This window comes from Cynocephalus volans, chromosome 11 (genome assembly GCF_027409185.1).
Source record: "Cynocephalus volans isolate mCynVol1 chromosome 11, mCynVol1.pri, whole genome shotgun sequence".
Lineage (NCBI taxonomy): Eukaryota > Metazoa > Chordata > Mammalia > Dermoptera > Cynocephalidae > Cynocephalus > Cynocephalus volans.
In genome coordinates this window covers 120,816,780-120,836,881 of record NC_084470.1, presented here as the reverse complement: position 1 = coordinate 120,836,881, position 20,102 = coordinate 120,816,780, and the positions used below count along the sequence as shown (strand labels likewise).

Genomic DNA, 20,102 nt, shown 5'->3' with positions numbered 1-20,102 from the left:
TGATGTCTTTCAGGTTATCAGCTCTTTATCCAAAATATATCCGAAGTCTTGATTAACCTTTGACCACCTCTACTGTCATACTGTAATTTGAGCCATTGTTGTTTTTCATCTGGGTACTGTAACAACCGTACACCACAACTGCCTACTTGTTTCTTTTCTTTTTTATCTGGTAATTCAGTCTTTTCAAAGAGTAGATTTTTTAATGGATAAGTTATATCATATCACTGCCACATTTATATTTCTCCTGTGGCTTTAGAAAGCAAGTAAAATAAAATCTAGACTCCTCACTATAGCCATAACTGATCCCTCCCCCTCCTGCCTCACCTGCTGTCATTCATTCTTGTTCACTACATGTATTGCAGACCCACCAGGCTTCTTTCTGATCCTATACCCCAAAACTTCTTTCTTTCTCAGGTACCTTAAATTTGTTTTTTTCTTTTTCTGGGATATTCTTCCCTCAAATCCTTTTGTTTTCCTTGTCATGATTCAGGATTTGGCTCAAATGTAATTTACTCAGACAGGTCATCCCTGGCCACCAACACTGTCATGTTGCACATTTCCATTGTGGTCCATTTAGTTTTTGTTTTGGAGCTCTGCAGTTATAAGTAGTGCCCTACACAACCCACCCCTAGTTAAAATAGCCTCCTCCCCAGCCACTCTGCTCCTTTATCTTAGTTTATATTCTCTATTACACGTCTCACTTTGTAAAAATATTATATTTTGTATATATATTTATTGTCTGTTTACCCCCACTGAAATGTAAGGCCAGGGCTTTTGTATTATTCACTCCATTTCATTACCTAGTACCTAGAATAGTATCTGGCACATAATAAGCATTTAGGGTGCATTTGTTGCATAAATGAATGGGCATATATCAGTGGCAAAACAATAAATTGTCTCATGAATGTTGTAGACAAGCATGTGAAAAAAAAAGTCTGTAGATTAATGAAGAAAGAAAGTTCTGTATATCTAAAGGTGTTTGAGTTCAGAAAGTGTCCGGACAAAATACTATCAGGATTTCTCATATGTTTTCAATATGCATCATTGAACATTAAAGGAAAAAATATGTCAGAATTAGTGGAATTTTTTTTAGCATCTCAGAGTGCCACCTGTGGAAAGGAATGTAGAGAATGGATTCTATTTAGTTGAGCAACTATGAGTCCTTTTAAGCCTTTCAGTACTGTTTCTCAGGTGTTATACCTGATTTACTGTTAAAATAGTAAATTCCTTGCCAGGTACCCCTCTATTCATTTATTAGTTATTCGTAGTAGGTGCCAAGTAGATTTCTGTTGTATGAATACATGTTTGTTGAAGAAACGCGAGATGTTCTTTGGAGATGTAGTGTGAAGATGTCGAGTTTTGGGTTCATTTGTGTTGGTTCAGCATCTCTGACCACAGAAACTCATGTTTGTTTTTTTCTATTAGGATATAGGTACTGCCATTGTTTCAGACACTACAGATGACTTGTGGTTTTTGAATGAGTCAGTATCAGAGCAGTTAGGTGTTGGAATAAAAGTTGAAGCTGCTGATACTGAACAAACAAGTGAAGAAGTAGGGAAAGTAAGTGACAAAAAGGTATGCTGTGGAAAAATTTCATGTTGATTGTATTTATTTGCTCATAGTATAATCTGTTCAGGCCTCTTTTTATCTCTTCGTACAACAAATTACTCACATAATCCCCCCTTTCTACTTTTTAATATTTTCCTGTATTCAGTTTTAATGTCCACATTAAGTTAACCAAACCTACCTTTAAAATATTCAGGTTTTATGGTGAAGCTCCTATTTTGTCTGAAGCAATAGGTACCCTTTTTTTTTCTTCGTGCTTATCTAGTCTTTTATTGTGAAGTTTTTTCTTCTAGAAACCTTGCATTGCTAACAACGCAAAGTTCTGAGTGGTCTCAACAGCCTGTACTATGAGAAAAATCCTTATTTCTTGGAAATCTCAATGGCTTCCGTAACCATTTTATACCTAAACAGAAGGACAGATGATTTCTTCCTACCTATTTTAGAGTTCAAATAGGAGTTTAAGTCTTAAAAGAAATTGGGCAGCAGATCCAGTGCCCAGTGCGTAGAAGATTCTCAGCAAACATCTGTTAAATATAGCCCAAAAAAGCAGACTTCAGTTGGGTCATCCTTTTTACTTTCTTACTTTATTTATTTATTTAAGAAATCGTCATAAGAATTTGGGTTCCTGAAGGGTGCCCTGGTATGTTTGCTGTGGGCAGGTAGAATGAGGACAAAAGTGACATTTGGAAACTTTTTTTTTTTTTTTTTATAAGATGACCGGTAAGGAGATCTTAACCCTTTACTCTCCCAAGTGAGCCAACCGGCCATCCTTATATAGGGATCCCAATCCATGGCCTTGGTGTTATCAGCACCACACTTTTCCAAGTGAGTCACGGGCCGGCTCGACATTTGCCTTAAAATTCTTGAACTTTTATGAGAAGGTTACTATACACAGGTTCATAATTGGTTCATAATTGTTTTTATTCCCTTTATTGGACCACAAAACTAGGGTCTTCATATTTAGAATTTTCAATTCTAAATTTTGTTTTATTTTTGTCAGCTGGCTGGTGTGGGGATCTGAACCCATGACCTTGGTGTTACCAGCACTGTGCTCACCCAAGTACATTTTAAAATTTAAAAGACATTCCCCACATTTCTTGACTTTTTGTTTCCTGGTCTATGGGCATGTTTTTATAGGATAGCCAGAGTATCACTTAACTAGTTTTACTCTTGAATGTGTAAAGTAAAATTTTAAAATACTTGTTTTCATTCTTCATACGTGCTTACATTCCCAAGATAAAAATTTTCCATGTTTCATAATTTAGCTTTTCTACTCAATTTATTTAAAGTCATAAATTTGGGCACCTTCTCCCTTCTGAATGCAGAAGGTTTTTGGTAACCCTTCTGGGTGCTTTTCAATCACTTGTGCTACTGAAATGTCAGCGAGGTGTGTGCAAAATCATGTTTTTGGTCTCAAATTTATGCTATCTTCTTTTTAAATGCTAGTGATGGAAGCAGAATATGACTTTTAAATTGAAACTGTCTTTTTTTTTTTTTTTTTTTTTTTTTGCTTTCCAGTAATAGCCTGATCTAAAATAGGTAAACTTTACTAATGAGGTGTCTTTGCCTTCACAGATGGTTGAAGTGGGAAAAAATGATGACCTCGAGGATTCTAAGTCATTAAGTGATGATACTGACATAGAAGTTACCTCTGAGGTATGAATCTCTGGTAAAGGCTGTTTTGCATCTTCAGATGCTGTGATTCCAGCAGTTCCTTGTGTTGAAGAATGCAGTTTTCCCTGTTTCTGTCTGCCTTTCCTAATTGCTAAGAGATATTGGTTTCTTTACATCTTGTTAGAGGTTTTTATTGGAATTTGAGAAGGGAAGGAAGTAATTTGATCTGATTCTCTCCCAGCCTGAAAAAGGATGACTAAAAATGTTCCTGTGTGCCTTTCTCCTTGCCATCAAAACTCTTTGGGAGCTCCCAGATAGCTGAGTATGCGGAGGTTTCCAGAAGGTGGCACACCTGGAGAGGGCATGAAAGCTCCACACCCTTTCTTCCATACCTTGCCCTATGCATCTCTTTATCTGTTTTCTTTGTAATATCCTTTGTAATAAACTGGTAAATGTTAAAAAAAAAAAAAAACCTTTCTGCTTGAAGACAGTGCCAGAATTTTAGCCAGTAAGAGTAAGAAATCGGGGGAATCTGTCTTGCCTAAATTTTTTTTCTTATCATCTTTCATGAATCTTATTAAATTTTTTATTCATGTCTTTTACTCATATTATTATATATAGATTTAAGGAGAGGGGACATCGGTTTTAAAAGAAATTGTATTCCAAAGAGTTTTAGCACCATGTGAGAACTTTTTGTTTAATTAGCTCCTTGAAGACAGTGAATATGTTCTAAAACAGTGCTTTGAACAAATTAACTCAATAAATTAATAAGTAAATAAATACATTTTAAAAAAATTATTGACCTAAAGAATGAATAGCATGATATAAGCCTCCCTGAAAACTGCTACTATATTTCCAGGTGCAACAAGCTTTTTCTAAAATCACTGAAAACAAGAAGTGGTAACCAGCTATTTTAATCTTTTCATAATTGTTGAAAAACAATTTTTTAAATGTTTCTTAAAGGCCTTAAAAAAAAAAAAAAAAAACTTCAGACATGATGCATTGGAGGCATAGTGTTATTCAGAATATTCCTGCACTATTTTTCCCCATTAAGCACCTCTCTGTAATCCCAAAGACAGACCTATATGCCATCTAAAATTTTTTTGAAGTACAAAAATAATATTGTCATTGCTTTCTTAAAAAGAAGCAAATAGGAAATGGTTTAATTTCCACAGATTAATATTAATGGAGGGCTATAAAAGATTTGGTATTAAGTTCTTAGGTAATAGGTATGGATTTGTCACCAATAGACAACTCAGGTGTAGACCTTGATTTTCTCTGTTCATGTTATTTACCCATTTTCCTTTTAGTACTTCTTGCAGCTGACTCACTGTGGGAAAAAGAGTGGTGGTGGAAGGATAAGAAAGAGATTTTACATTTTGCTGCTTGCGGATAGAAACTTTATTAGGTATCTCTGGTGTTGATCTTCCCTGGACTCCCACTGCACCACTGTTGACCATGATAGTAATTCATTGCAAATTATCTGTGCATAGCTAAGTAATAAAGTGGAACATATTGGTCCAGTAAGTGAAGTTGATGATCATACAAATAAGAGATAAATGTTTCTATCCTAATCAGACTTCTGTGGCTTCTTGGCCCCAGAAAACCTATTAAGCCAGTAGACCTTATTTCATCAAATCAAAGATGCCATTGAATTTAATAAGCTCTATTATTTTATGTACTAATAAAAAAGAAAAAGTGATGCTAATTAAACTGTGGCACACCATCAATTATGAATTCCAAATCTTTATGAAGTTCCTTTGAGTATTTGTGTAGCATTTCAGATGAGAATGGAGGATCTTAAGCTGGTCGGAGTGTTTTGAGGCTCTCTGGAGAACATCCCAGTTTAACAAATGGTCGTGTCCCTCCCTGACTCTCAATCTAGACAATTGAATTATGACTTCTAAACTTAAAGTGCTTGGCCTTAGTACTAAAAGTAATCAAGTCAGCCTGTGTCAAATCATTGATCTTGTGAAATCCAAGCAGTTATCCACATTGAATACTGTTCCAGGTAGCTACCTTGGAATTAGGCAAAACATTTAAAATTTATTGAGCTCTAGTGTCTCCTAATTTGAATATGGAGAAGTAGGGGAAAAATTACTTAGCATTCAAGGACAAGAACATTCATTTTTCAGAGAGTGTGATTTAGGCATACGATTAGCTACCTGTGGTCCTGAGAGTAGAGAGAGCATGAGTAAGCTTAGTAGTTTTCAAATCTCATTTTAGTTTTAGCTTACTTTTTGCCAAATTTTATAACGTTTGTTAATTAGTAGGAAAGAGTATTCTCTCTTCTTCATTCTTTAGCCTCTTGGCCAGTAGAGGAGTAAATTGTGCAAAAGATGACCTAAAAGAAGGCAGTGGGGAAGAGGAGACAATGTAAATTTCACCCAGCCTGGATAGAAAGCCAAAGTATTTAACTTTTTTAAAGTTAGCTATATATTTTGGCTTGAAAATGGCAGTTGTAGCGCCATCAGTGTAAAACTTTGAAAGACTTTTGTCCACGTAGCTGTAGAATTTGTTAAAATCCTAGGCTAGACCACTGATGTGGAATGTCTGGCCTATCACTAGCTTAGTGAGATGAGAATTTGTTCTATCCTCCCTTTTTTTTCATCGTCGTGTTCATCATTGAGTGAGTATTGATTGGTTGCACTTGTCTTTGTAGGATGAGTGGCAATGTACTGAGTGCAAGAAATTTAACTCTCCAAGCAAGAGGTACTGTTTTCGTTGCTGGGCCTTGAGGAAGGATTGGTATTCTGATTGTTCTAAGTTAACTCATTCTCTCTCCACATCTGATATCACTGCTATACCTGAAAAGAAGGAAAATGAAGGAATTGATGTCCCTGATTGCCGAAGAACCATTTCAGCTCCAGTTGTTAGACCTAAAGATGTATACATAAAGGAAGAAAACTCCAAACTTTTTGGTCCTCGTAACTCAGTGGAATTCTTGGATTTGGCTCACAGTTCTGAAAGTCAAGAGACCATCTTAAGCACGGGAGAGCAATCAGATCACCTTTCTGAACAGAGAACAGATACAGAAAACACGGAGGATTGCCAGAATCTCTTGAAGCCATGTAGCATATGTGAGAAAAGACCGAGAGATGGGAACATTATTCATGGGAGGACAGGCCATCTTGTCGCTTGTTTTCACTGTGCCAGAAGACTAAAGAAGGCTGGGGCTTCATGCCCTATTTGCAAGAAAGAGATTCAGTTGGTTATTAAGGTTTTTATAGCATAGTTAAATGAATGAATTGCAGAGAAATATTAAAAGGGCCAGGCCATATATCAAAACATCAGTATTGAGCATCTCTACTCAGTATGACCCACACTGCGTGTGTTCATTTATTTATGTAAATGTTTGTGTTCTGGGACATTTTTGCTTCTAAACTTATATGGAATTTGAAAGCAAGTTCTTTAGAACTAGATGATCAATTTGGGGACTCCATTATGAAAAGTCTACGTCATTCTCCCTCTAGAGATGAGGGACTGGGAGGGAACAACTGCCAGTACAAACATAAAGATGCATTCATTCATTCACTTACCAAATTATTTGAAGATTAATCCTTTCTTTAGTTAAATTTATTCCCTGCCCTACTGTTAGGGAATGTTCTTAGACATCAAAATCCAGGGTAGCTATTAGAAAAATATTAGAACTAACAAGAAAAAATATCTGATTAGTAAAATTTTGAAGTGCCGTACATCACTTTATGTTGCAGTCAGGCTGCATGGTTCAGAGAAACCAAAAGAAAAAGTACTGAAAAACAAGATTTCTTCCATGTATGCCTAGTACAATGGTTATCAAGTATTTTTGCTAACATACCCATAAAATAATTTTGAAAAAGCATATGTAGCTTTTTGCACATTTTAGAAACTGAGGTGTAATTAACACATAATAAAGTATTCCCTTCTGATGAGTTGTAGAATCTGAGTAACCAAACAAAACAAGCCACTGCACAATATGCCCTCATGCCCCTTTTCAGGCAGTCCTTCAACCATTTCTTGGCTCATCCTAGGTTTTCCTTTCGCACATCTTTAATTTGACATCTAAATTTTTAAAATTTAAGTACTTACAAAGGATATGCCGTCCAATATATTGTATATTACATATGTGCTTTAAAGATATTTTTATTGAAAACTTGGAGCTTTAGATTTAGCCGATTAAATTTATAGAAAAGGTCCTGTCATAAACTGGCAAAGCCTGTTTTTTTCCTTGCATGTTATTTCCAGCACCTGTCCTCATTTTAAAATTAATCAGCCAAATCAGATTTAACTTTCAGTCAGAAAATGTCTGACTTAGTTTTAATTGAAATAAATGCATTAAGATATGTCTCTGGTGCAACCTTCTCAATTATCAGTTCTAAAATAAATAGAAAAGGCATGGAATTTTTAACCACAGCTTTCTGCTTAGCTCTCTCAGTCCTCAGTTGTCTCTTGGTCCTTTTGGTTCCTCTAGAGTAGTTTACACCCTGAGGCAGTGCCCTGTAGTAAGATTCTGGATGGGTGAGAGGCAGCCTTTCTTTTGAGAATAGAGAGTACGGCATTTGTGAAAATGGAAGTAATTAAAGAGAAGTGGTAGATCTAAGGAGGCCTTATTAGAGCATATCAGCTTTAGAAAAATATATATAGAAATTGAAGATCTTTAAGTTGATTTCCTTATGGCTATCCATGTTTGCTTCCCTAGAATTGTCAACCTAAGGATCATAAGAATCACCTGGGTTGCCTGTTAAAAATGCCCAAACCCCCAGAGACTGATCCCTGAAGTCTGGGTCAGAGATCTGCATTTGAACAAGTGTTCCTGGAAACTCTAATGCAATTTTCTGCAGACCAGGTTTTCTCTGGAAGCGCTGTGCTAGAAAGAAGGGTTTTTCCTTACTCTTTTTCTAGGTACCAAACAGAAAGACAACAAGATCCCTTTATAACTATATTTAGTTTCTAGAGGGGAAGGTTGTCAAAATCACAGATTTTAAAAACTCAAATGCACTCATACTCAACATGTACTCAACCTCTCTTATTTTGCATGTGAGGCTAAATGACACAGCTAGTGTTAGAGTTATTACTAGAATTCAAGTCTCTTGACTAGTAAATCTTTAAACAATATGTTACCTTCTCATTATTTGTTAAATATTTTAAATGGTGCTTATTGAATTTGAGACAACTAATAACCTTAAAATGCAGATCTTCTAATAAATGGTTTTAGAGAATATGATTTGCAGCCAAAATAGGACTTTAGAGAGAACAGTGACTTTTAACACTTTCCCAAAAGAGAAAGGCCCTGTAAATGTCACTCCTGTAAATTTTAAAATTCAATCAAAATTACCTCTGCCACTGAGAGGACAAGTAAAGGTAGCGCAGAGCCCTGAGCCATTTTCCCCAGTATTGCTCCCTCCTGGGGAAGGAAGCTCAAGTCTCTGGTTTTCTAGGTATTAGGGCCGAGTTCTTCTTTAAGCAGTATCGGTCCTTTGAGTTAAATGTTTTGTTAGACCATTGCCGATGTTCTCAGACTTTAGAAAGTTAATTTCCTCTTTATCCCCCCTCCCCATAATAGTCTCTTCATAATAGTTTGCTAGTGCTCAATTTTGTTTTATTTTTATTTCATAAGTACTTTTGCAAGTGATAAACTGGAAGCTGGGAGAATTGGGGATCTGCACTTTTACCCTGTGATCCCCTTCCGTAAAGTTGCAGTTTTTTTTTTTTTCTGCAGTTTTTTAAATAAGAATTAAACATTTTATTTATGCATAGATATTTGGTACTCATTTGGTACATTGTTGCCCAGCACGGAATCCTTTTGTGCTCTTCAGCTTTTCTCCTTTTCCTGTTTGCTAACATGGGTTTTTCACTGCCCCCTATAGCACTAAGAACTTTGTTTAGATTATCCTAAGCTATATGTTTAAACCAAACCTCATCTTTACCTGCAGCAAACTTTAAACTATCTTGATCTGGTTTTGATTTTGTTCTTTTTTCATTGCCACTGTAGTACAGATTTTTTTTTTATTCACTGCCACTAAAGCAAGGCCTAGTTTGTGAAGTCTTGCGCTTACCACTGTAAGGTGGAGAAACTCTTGATTTCCAAATACTACCATTCACCTTTTGTAGTTGTGAGGACCATATGCTGGCTACATACATACAGCACTACAGTGCTGGCTTGCCCGTTATTCAGCATCACATCTGGTTTGTTTCCATCTCTCCCCTTTAACTTTTTTTTCTTTTCCCTTTCCCTTTTAAATGTCTTCCTTTGGACTTTAAATTATATGGTCGCATTAGTTATAGGCGCCATGCTTGAATTGAAATTTTGATTGCAAGGAAGCATCTGTTAAAGTAGGTGTCAGTGGAGTTGATTTTTTCTGCTGCATCATGACCTGTGAATAATGAAATTGTACCACATTAGCATAAAATTTCTTATTTTAGTTGTCATTTTTATTAATATATGATCATATTAAGTTCAGAGCAGAGATGACAAATCATTAGAAAAACAATGAATTTCTAGGTTATAGCTAAAAAGTTCTCCTGTCTCAATATTAACTCTCCTTTCAGTGTACTTTACAGTAATTGGTATGCTTTTATGTTTAATACTTAAACAAGTCTTTATAAAAATCTTAGACCAAGACTTTACCTTTGTATTATCATTTCATAGGTTTCCAATCTTAGGCTTGAAAAATGGATTGGTGTTCAGCCAGGCTAGCTTCCAAACTGCCACAGACTTGTGTAATACGAGATTGAGTCACTGCCAAGCCTTTGAAATAGGCAGTCATGTTTTAATTATAATTTATGTATATTTAGATGTATGTAAATACTTTGTGGAGTGTTACTTAGTTTATAAGAATTTATTTTTAAAGGTCAGTCTAGTAACATTTTTTGTGTATGCCTATTCAGTGCAGTGTTGGTGCCTTTGAAAAGTCATTAATGACAAATTGGTGAATGTTCTTAGGTTCTACAAAGCTACAAATATTTTTGTAATGTTACCTCTTAGTTCTCTTTAGAAAGGAGGAAACTTGTTAACCAGCTACTTAGGTTTTTTTTTTCCCCCACAGAGCTATGTGAACTTCTGAAAAGTACATGGTTTTAGATACTGTGAATCTGTTGTTTTCCATTTAGCCGGTTGTCTGCTTAAATTGTTCAGATCCAAACCTTAAAAATTCAATTTGATGCTTCTCCTGTTCGTGAGCGTGTATGTGCACGCACACACTATCAAGACTGATGCTACTTTTGCTAAAAATGGCAGTAGATGTGGAACTAGCTGTGTTTAGAATCTGCACTTCAAAGATAAAGGAACCTGCAAGCACCGTTATGCCGAAAGTAAAATGTACAATGTTTACAAATGTCTGGAATTTTGCACTGTAATAGGGAATGTTGAGGTTACTTTGCTGGAATTTCTCAGATTTGTGTGTAGCCAGAGTTGCAGTTTAGCATATGAGGGGAAATACTGAGGACCCTGAGGCTAAACTGGAAATGAGGAGTATTTGAGATAGTGGTTGAAGTGGCTCCTCAGACCTAATTTGGGAGTTTTCCTGATTGCTTTGAGACGTCCTTTCTGTTGACAGAACTTTCCTTATTGTCTGCCATTGCTATATTCTTCCTTTATTAAGGAGCCAGATCTCTTCTCTCCTGTGGGAGAATGTCCCGTAGGCATTTTGAGATCTTCTGACGTAATAAATGTGCAATCCCAAGTAATGCCATTATTGGTGAATGTGGCATTGTTAAAAAAAACTATTACAGTAAACCTGCACTTGGATTTACTGTACCTCTATCAGTAGCCTTTTGAATGATTGAAAATGTTACAGAGAAAGAGGCATATCTGCAGAAAGAGGTAGTTAATAATTCTTTGTAGCTTATCTGAAGTCCAAGTGCTGCCTCGTGTGCAGGTTGTTTTCTTTCACGGAGGGTCCTCATTTCATAACCTCTGGAAGCTGTAGCAGAGCTAGAAGAACTCCGCATTTCTTAAGGTGGAGAGGGTCAAGGATACCTAAAAAGGGCCAAATAGTGCCATAAGAGCAAGTCCTCAGAACAGTTGCTATAAATTGGCAAATGCTTATTGAAAATTGTATTACATTGTAACACTTTGAGAGTTTATCAGAGCATCTCATTTCTTATCTGGAGGCTTTTTTTTAAAAATAGTACTTTGGTGTCAGCAGACATTTCCTCCTCCTCCCTTCCTTACTGTTCCTCTTACATCCTCTTAGTTCAAAGTAATTATCTATTCCTGGGTATTGCTTTTATACCAAAGGCCTTCTCTGACACCCTTTGGATGGTTGTAACTACATTATTTTTAGGTAAGATTCTGCTTTTCCATTTAGTCCTGGTGAATGTTTCTGTTGTGAGTTAGGTGATGGGTTCTAGCAGTTAGGAAAGGAAGCTCTGATGTCAGAGCTACTGTTTAATAAAGTGGCAGCTTGTAGTTGAGGTTTCCTTTGTGTGTTATGGGAGGATAGGGGAATTAGCCTCTCTCTTGACTCAGCACTAAGAAATTGAGGTCGGCCTTCCTTCTTCTATAGGAATATTCCTTTTCCCTGTCATTTGCCTCATTATTTTTCACTTCATTTTCAATAAGAATTAAAATGTCTGCCTTGATTTTTTTTTTTTCCTTCTCCCTTTTAAAACCAATCAAAAATGTTTTAAAGGTGGAATGAAATGTCGGCCTCCTCTGCACTTGGCATGGTAGGAGTCATAAGCAGCCTCTGAATAGGACTCTCCTTAGTCTATAGCTACATGCTATTAAGTGCCTCTTGGATAGAAGCAATATGATTATTCCACTGTTTTGTGTCCCAGTCTTGATCTTTTTAAGCCTCAGTTTTTCTCATCTGTAAAATGAGTATACAAACCTGCCCTTTCTACCTCATAGTTGGTTGTGGGGATTAAATGTGCGGGAGCAACTTTACAACCTGTAATTGCCTTGAAAAGATAGAAGCAGTTATTATGCCTGGGGTATATATTCAGAATACTTCATGTGCTGGAAGCTGAGCACAAGCTCTCCTTTATGCCTGCCTAGCAGAGCCTATGGTGCATACTACAAGCCCTTTTACCCACGCTTCTAGCTCAGATATCCTTTCTGTGATAGAGGCTCTTGACTAGAAAAGAGTTCTGTCTCTGGGTGTTCTGAGAGAAGCTATAAATTTGGATAGTAGGTTCTATCCTGATAGAACTGCCTTGCTGTGGTCTTGATGTACAAAAATTCCTTTTCTATGTACACATGAGTAGGTGGCATAAAATGCACTGCCAGTATACAGAAAACATGCAGTTTTCCAAATATTTTTGATCAGGTAGTTACTGTCAACAGGGCTAGCAAATGGCAATTTAAAATAACTTTTTGAATAGTGGCCAGCTTGCTCACTAAATGAGGAAAGAGGGAGGGAGACATTTTCATGCATTCTTGCCTAGTTTTTAAAATAAGCACCGCTAAGTTAATAGTTCTGTATCATTTGGGTATTTGCACTATTTAATGCTTTTAATACCTTTTGACTTTATTGTGCTTTTTTGTGTATTAAATATTTTTCATTTTGCTATTGTGTGTTGTCATTATTGGGAAAATATGTAATTTCGTTTGCATATAGCTAAATCTCATTTTCTATTATATATTGTCTTGTCTGATTTGGGAGAAGTTGTTGGAGTTAAAGTCAACAGCAACTTTGGATATTTCCCCCCGGTTACCTGTTAGAATAATTGCTGTATTTCACTTTCACGTTCTCAGTCCTGAAGGAAACCCTCGAATTTCAGAGTATTTTTTAACATTGAGCTTATGTTTTGAATTGGGGTTAGTGCAAGAGGTACAGAAGGTTTATCACATAATGTACATTAATCACTAAAATGCCTAGCATCTGCTAAGGTCTCTAGCAATGGTTCTTAAACTTTTGGGATTATAATTTTCCTCGAAAAGCTAATGAAATTTATGAAACCTTTTATAAAGAGCACACAGCATTTTCCATTTGATATCAGGAGCTCCATGGGAGCCACTGGTCCATGGCCCTCAGGTTCTGTTCTTCAGAGGGATGTCAAAGAAGAGTGAATAGCCCACAAAGAGCTTGATAGCACAAATTGCTGTTCAAAAGGTCATTTTCTTATAGCTAAAGCCATTAAGGTGAAGGAAACATCCAGTCAGTTGTCCTGAGCTTAGGGTGGGGATGGGGTTACCATATAGTTGGCACAAATTGGTGTATACTGCACAATGATTTGGGACACTGGTCACAAACTGCCATACAAATGATATCCCATAGAGGTGTGTAGTGTACACCTGTATGAGGAGGCCCTGGGGATGGGGCGGAGTGATATGGGAATGCCAGGCATAACATTTTAAAATGAAAAAGGGAGCATTAGAGACGATGAGGCCAGTTTCTTTGTCTATGCAACCCTGTCCATGTTTTGTGACCTCCCTGAGGTAGTTTTAAATGTAATTCCAATTTCTTAACATGTTTTGTTTCCTGGGTTTTTGTATCCTGCTCACCTTGAGTTCCTGGTGCTGCAGATTTGTCATTTTATTGATTATAGTCTTGAGACTAGAGGAAGGCAAGCTGAAACTAGTAACTCAGCTTGCAAGCTGTTAGACAAATTCCAAGTCAGTGCTTTTTTTTCCCCCTTCTAGAATTGCACAAATCCAACATATAAAGGCATAAAAAGAGTTAATGCTATTAGAAAAAGTCATAACAGGTTTGGGGATACAGGGATAATTTTGCTATATACATCCCCAGCCCTGAACTCATTTGATTAATTCTCTTCAAAATGAAGGATAAGAGTTAAATTTATTCAATATATACTCATTAAATGTTAATATCAGCCAGAGAATGATTGGTACTGAATACAACAGTAAATAAGGAAGCTGCTCTCACGTTGCCTACAAGTCTAACAATGGAGTTAGGTACCTAAGATAATTTTCAGACGAGCCAAGGAAGCAGTCAATGAAAACTGAAGGTGAAAGAATGGCTTGTTTGGGGAACTCTTAAGTTGTGCCATGTGACTGAAGCAAACAGTGTAGTGGGAGAAGTGATGGGAGGTGGGGCTGGAGTGGTGAGGAGGCTGGGTAATGAAGGTGTGATATGTGAAACTAATAAATTTCAACCTTATGGCGAAGGTGTAGAAAGCCGTGAGTCTTAGGAGAGCGGCATCATCTCATTTGCCTTTTGGGAAGATCATTCTGGCTGCGTCGTTGGGAGGAGACTGGAGTGATGGCTGGACAGAAGCAGGGAGAACAGTTAGTGGCAGCCATCTGGTTGGGAGTGATGCTCCTCTGGTAGTGGCTGTGGGCCTGGGAAGAATGGTAATAGATAACATTTACTGAACACTTAGGGGGTGCTGACTATTATTCCATCATTATTTATTATTAGTAGTAATAGTAGTAGCAGTAGGTGCTATCTATTATCCCACGAAGTATTTAAGGCTTGGAGATGTTAAATAACCTGTGCAAGATAACAGAGTTGCAGAGTCAGGCAGGGGTTGAACCCAATATGGTTGAAACAAAAGCCCAAAAGAAGTGCATGGGTTTGAGAAAAATCAAGAAGGAAGAAGTGACAGACTTTGTGAATAAATGAATGTGGTGCGAGGGAAAGGGAGGAGTCAAGGATGGCTTGGACAGCTGGTGGACAGTGGTGCCACCCTTAGAGATCAGGAATGTAGATAGAAGCGTATGTTGGTGGTGCTGGTGAGAGAGGAAAAAATGATTCGTTTTGGGTGTGTTGGCTTTGTGCATGTGAGAACATCCAAATGGAAATGAAGCTCAGGAGAGAGCCAGGCTATCCATAGTAAGTACCTCATGTATTTTGTATTTCCTAGATACTGGGGATACAGTGGTGAAGAAGATGAACACGGTCCCTGCTCTCGTGGCTTAGGGAAACGCATTAAATGCATAATATTAGCATAGCAAATGTTCCATCGGGAGGCTACATGTTCTATTGGGAGACTCATGCTGCTATGAGAAATAGAGAAGGGGAGACTGATTTAGTCAAGGGTTTCAGAACAACCTCCTTGAAGAAATGAGGAGCTGAGATCTAAAGGGAGGGAGAGTGCCACGGTGAGGAGAAAACATGCCAAGGTTTCCAGGTGAGGAAACTGGCATCTGGGAAGCACTGAAAAATTTGAAAGCATGGAAGGAGAGAGTTGAGGATACAAAGTTTGAGGAGAAGGTCTGAAATAGGTACTCTGGAGAGTAAGAACAGACTAGGAAAACTTCAGCAAGACAATTGCCTGAGATTGCCCCATCTATGGACCAGGGTTTCTCAACCTCAGCACTGAGAGTATTGACGTTTTGGTTTGGAAAATTCTGTTGGAGGCTGTGCTGCATCCTTGGCCTCTCTCAGTAGATCCCAGTAGCACTCCCCTAATTATAACAATCAAAAATGTCCCCAGACATTGGCAAATGCCAGTTAGTGGGAGAATTGCCCCTGGTTGAGAACCGCTGGGCCTAGCTGCTGAGTGCTACAAGAGAAAAGTCACACCATTTGCAGATCAGTGTCACTACAGCTTCATGGTCCCGACCTGGCCTCTCAAGTGATGGTTCTTACCCAGAAGACGGGAAGACGAGGCTAACTTTCCGTAGTCCCCGATAACTCACAAGATAATAGATGTCAAGTTAGCACCTACTGAGTGTTCAGTAAGTGTCACCTATTGTCATTATTCCAGAGGGGGCTGACAGGAGCTGAAAAGCCTGAATGAAATTGAAGAACAGTTTAGTAGGAGAGGACCGGGAACTGAAAGGTCAGGTCACTGTATTCTGAGAGAGAGAAAGGGATTCTAATAAAAAATTTCAAAGGTTGTGGTAGATTGTATTATTGTCAAAACATTTGCCACTTTTCCCTATCAGGCCTTGGAGAGGATTGTACTTCCTGCCTGTCCCACCGGCAGCCGGCGGGACAGTGGGATGCAAGTGGAAAGCAAGCATGGGACTTCAGTCTTTGGTGGGTCAGTTAGTGTTCCTTTCCTTCCATGTGAGGCTGCTGCTCCCAGAATGGAGCTGCTGCTTCAGCCTGGCTCCAAGATGGAAGACAGCAGGGTGCAGAGCTGCAGCCATCCTGACACGGACAGAGAAACAAGCCTCTGTTATTGTAAGCCGCTGAGATTTGGGGGTTTGTTAGCACAGCGTCATTTACTCTAAGATGACTGGTATAGAGTGGAGCATCCCAGGTGAGGGCAAGTCCCAGGGCGTAAAAAGAGTGAGTGGTTGAAGTATCATGGAGGAGACATGGTTTGATATCGAGGTGGTCAAGGTCCAGGGAGGCTAGGGTGTGGAGTGGGTCATTCACGGGACATTGATATCATCTGGGATGACGGCAGGATGTGAGAACCCAAAGTCTATGATGAATGAGGGAAAGTGTCTGAAAGTCAGCAGATAACCGCAGTAAGAGAGGAGGAATAAAGGGAAGCAGAGATATAAATCTCAAAAAAGCAGAGATTTACAAGTGTGGGAGAATTGTGGTCTGGGTGCTGTCCGTATCCTGTACTGAAGGTACATGAAGTGCGGGAAAATGACCACTAAGATGCTTTGGGGGAAAGCCAGGTATTTTTGAAGGCCAATGAAGTGTAAGAAAGAAGAATTCTTGGATATGGGCAGGGAGATGTTTACCATGAAACAAAATTACAGTAGTAGTTCATAATTTGAGGTCAAGAGATGACTGCTCTGAATCCAAGAGGTGGCTGCTCTAGAAAAAGGGTATATACATGTGCAAAATTATGTGCAAATCCAAGAAGCTTTTAGATTCCCTAAAACCATCTGTGGACCCTAGGTTAAAGAACCTGTTCGAGAACAACGGTTCTCAAACTTTAGCAAGCGTCAGAATCATGTGGAGGGCTTTAACATCAGACTGGTGGGCCCTACCCAGAGGTTCCAATCAAGTAGTTCTGGGTAGAGCCCAAGCATCTGCATTTTATCAAGTTCCCAGGTGATGCTGGTGTTGCTGGTCTAGGAACCACACTTTGAGAACCACTGCTGAAGTCTAAGACTAAGCTGGAAAGGTTTGGGAGGAAGGAAACAGAACAGTGGGAAATGGTTAGGTCGTGAGAGCATCATGGGGTTGAGGTGGTGTTTTACTGGACTCATAGATTTTAGTTAGGCAGACACTCCAATATTTCTACCATACACATATGCAGAAAATCTTTCAGGGGTGGAGAAAGGGAGAGAGGGGAGTGAGCACTCATTTCAGGTTTAGGGCAAGGTGTACAAAAAATATATTTCAGGTTAACATGGCCTTAAGGATCATTTTCTTGAACACCCTTTCTTTACAAAGGCAGGAAGTGATATCAAGCACTACATGGCTGATGAATGCATTTGGTCAGGGTAACCCAATCTTGCCTCCTCTCAGTCTTGGGCTCTCTCCCCTTCTTCATTAACATCTAAAAGAATCACTAGTGGGAAATAAGTCATGCATTCAAATCAAGGTAAAAAGACTTTACACTTCCAGTGCCCTAAGCTGGGAAATCTTAACTCGAACTCCAGCAAAGGACACTGCTTAAAACTGGGTAAAGCTGCTTCCTTAATAGGGGTCACATTTTGGGGATATTGCATTTGCTTTCTTTTTCCTTTTGTTTGTGTGTGTGAGCATGCATGAGAGTGTGTGTATGTGTATGTGTGTATGTGTGAAACACTGACCCTCAGTGTTCCTGTAATCACTGGCACTGAATTAGGACTGCCAGTTAGCTGCTGGCCGGGCAACTTTGTGCAATTCACTTATGCCTCTAAACTTCACCTTCCTGATCTGTAAAACAGGCTTGATGAACAGACGAGGTAATGTGGGCGAGGTGCTGAACACTATTTCCTCCTCTTCTTGCTAGTACATCAGAGCCGGGGGTTTGCAGCATCCTCAAACATGGGTGACCAATCAAGTCTCTGGCTTCTAACCAGAAGATGTGACCTTTATCTTCCACCAGAGGGCACAAGTAACCTGTAGAATCTGAGGGGAAGGCTCCTTTGCCCTTAAAACAATGTAGTTAAATCTGCCTGAGGATAACCTCCTAGAAATCTTCAAATATTCTTACTCTTGGTGTTTTGAGGAATCATTTTAAAGATTCTTCAACCCAGGAGGAAAATCTGGAGTAAAAGCGTAAAGTAAATGATACTCTAACTCCTCACTAGACATCAAGAGAATTATTCACGTATTTCCATTTTTTAGTTGGTCCGTTTTTACCATCCAATCTCCATCTCCTCAAGACTATCTGTAACCTGGTTACAAATTATTCTCTCAGTAATAACCTATTGTATCTCCTTTCTTTCTGGTTCATTCAAATGAATGGAACTGCTGCTTTTTCCCTTTGATGTACAGACCCCCCAACCCCAATCTTGGCCGCCTCCCTTTCAGCAGGCACAGCGGGGAGGGGTCTGTTTCTGAGTCTCTGAGGAGCCTCAGGAGCTGTTTCCCTGAATCCCTTTGTGGTGAGAATCTAGTGATCAGCAAGCACACATCATAAAAGGCTGTATGCTGGGGAGAAAACTCTTTCTCCATCTGACAAAGGGGACACTAGGAGAAGTTGAGGCCACCGACCACCACGCCCTTCCTCAAAACGTCACAGACTTCAGGGGAGCAGTGATAGCCAGTGTGTATCTGCCCAGTTCACAGGGTTTGTTCTTTATCTGTCTTTGTTCAATATCTCACGGGGAAGGAAATATAGCCCCAGGACAGCTTTCAGCATTGTACCTGGGTATGCTGGCCCAGACAAGGAAACTGAAAGAAAATCAAAGAGTATGCCATGTGTCTTATTAGGAACACAGAGCCAGAGAATATCTGGGATGAACGGAACTCCAGAAATCTAGTACAAACCCTCATGGTTCAGAGAGGGGAAAGGACCTGACCAGGGTCACACGGTTTGTTAATGGTAGACTAGCTATGCTAGCAGAACTAGAATTCAGTTTCGCAGGCAGGCACACTGACTCTTGTTTCACCATTCCATTTTCTAAATCAGTCATCACTGCTAACATTTATTGTGTGCTTACTATGTGTCAAGTATCTGTTTTGTTTTATCTCATATAATCCTCATGACAACCCTGTGAAAGAAATGTAGTATTATATGACTGAAATACGTTATGCCCATTTTACGTAGGCATAGAGAAGTTAAACTGATGACATAAGACAAAAGTAGCCAGCATTCCATTTAAATCAGTGTTTCTCCATGAGGGTTAGTAGCATTTTGTTTTTGTTTTTGGTGGCTGGCCGGTATGGGGATCTGAACCCTTAACCTTGGTGTTATAACACTGCACGCGCGAACTAACTGAGCTAACCAGTCAGGCCTCATTTTGAATGGGACAAGTTGGGTTTTTTTAAATGGGACTATCCCTTGCATAGCAGGATATTTAGCATCTCTGGACCCCAAGCACTAATTTTCCAAGTCATTATGATAATAGCAAAAATTTCCAAAGACCCTGAAGATAGGGTAGAGGCGGTCCTACTGCTAGTTGAGAGCCACTAATTTAAATACATAGGCACAGGAAGAGGAATGGTAAAAAAATTTGCTTTGCTGATTTGGTTATTTTTATATTAATGAAGGCTACAAGATGGAGGTAGGAGCAAGACAAGAGGAAGGAAATCCTTGCGGGTGAGTGTGGCTCTGAAATGGAAGAGGCTAAATCATAAAAGAAGGGAATGAACACTTGGCCCAGGAGGGTCCTGGTATATGGTCGCTGGCAAAATCTGGAGCATGGATAAGGTCTGGCCTAACCCACAACTTATAGTGACCAGTGGGATCTCATAGGCAAGGAAAGCAGCTGGGTTAGGGGTAGTAGGGAGTGCTGGGGACTGGGGTAAGTTGGAAAGCCATGCCCACATCAAGCGGGCAACCACCACCCAACTCCAGCCAGGTGTTTTCAGGTGGTAATGTGGGGTCATTGTTGCCAGCCCTTCTAATAGATCAAGAGAATCCACAAGGCCAGATTTTTCTAGAAAATCTCTGTTATAAAAATATTGGGTCAAAAAAAGTTTTAAAATATTAGGTAGGCCAAGAAAAGTACACTTGCAGGTGAA

At 38.9% G+C, this 20,102-nt stretch overlaps 1 protein-coding gene across 3 annotated transcripts in view; it reads left to right on the top strand.

The window, feature by feature from the left end:
- MDM4 (MDM4 regulator of p53) overlaps window positions 1-12,672 on the top strand; it is a 35,259-nt gene extending 22,587 nt beyond the window's left edge. For 2 of the 3 annotated variants that reach the window (XM_063114040.1, XM_063114042.1), the window contains 3 exons: window positions 1,426-1,575; window positions 3,142-3,222; window positions 5,843-12,672. In XM_063114040.1, the coding sequence (XP_062970110.1) occupies window positions 1,426-1,575; window positions 3,142-3,222; window positions 5,843-6,415 (804 nt within the window). In that variant the 3' untranslated portion in view covers window positions 6,416-12,672. The remainder of the gene's footprint in view (window positions 1-1,425; window positions 1,576-3,141; window positions 3,223-5,842) is intronic. The other variant, XM_063114041.1, reaches the window with a different exon arrangement.
- The last annotated feature ends 7,430 nt before the right edge of the window (window positions 12,673-20,102 follow it).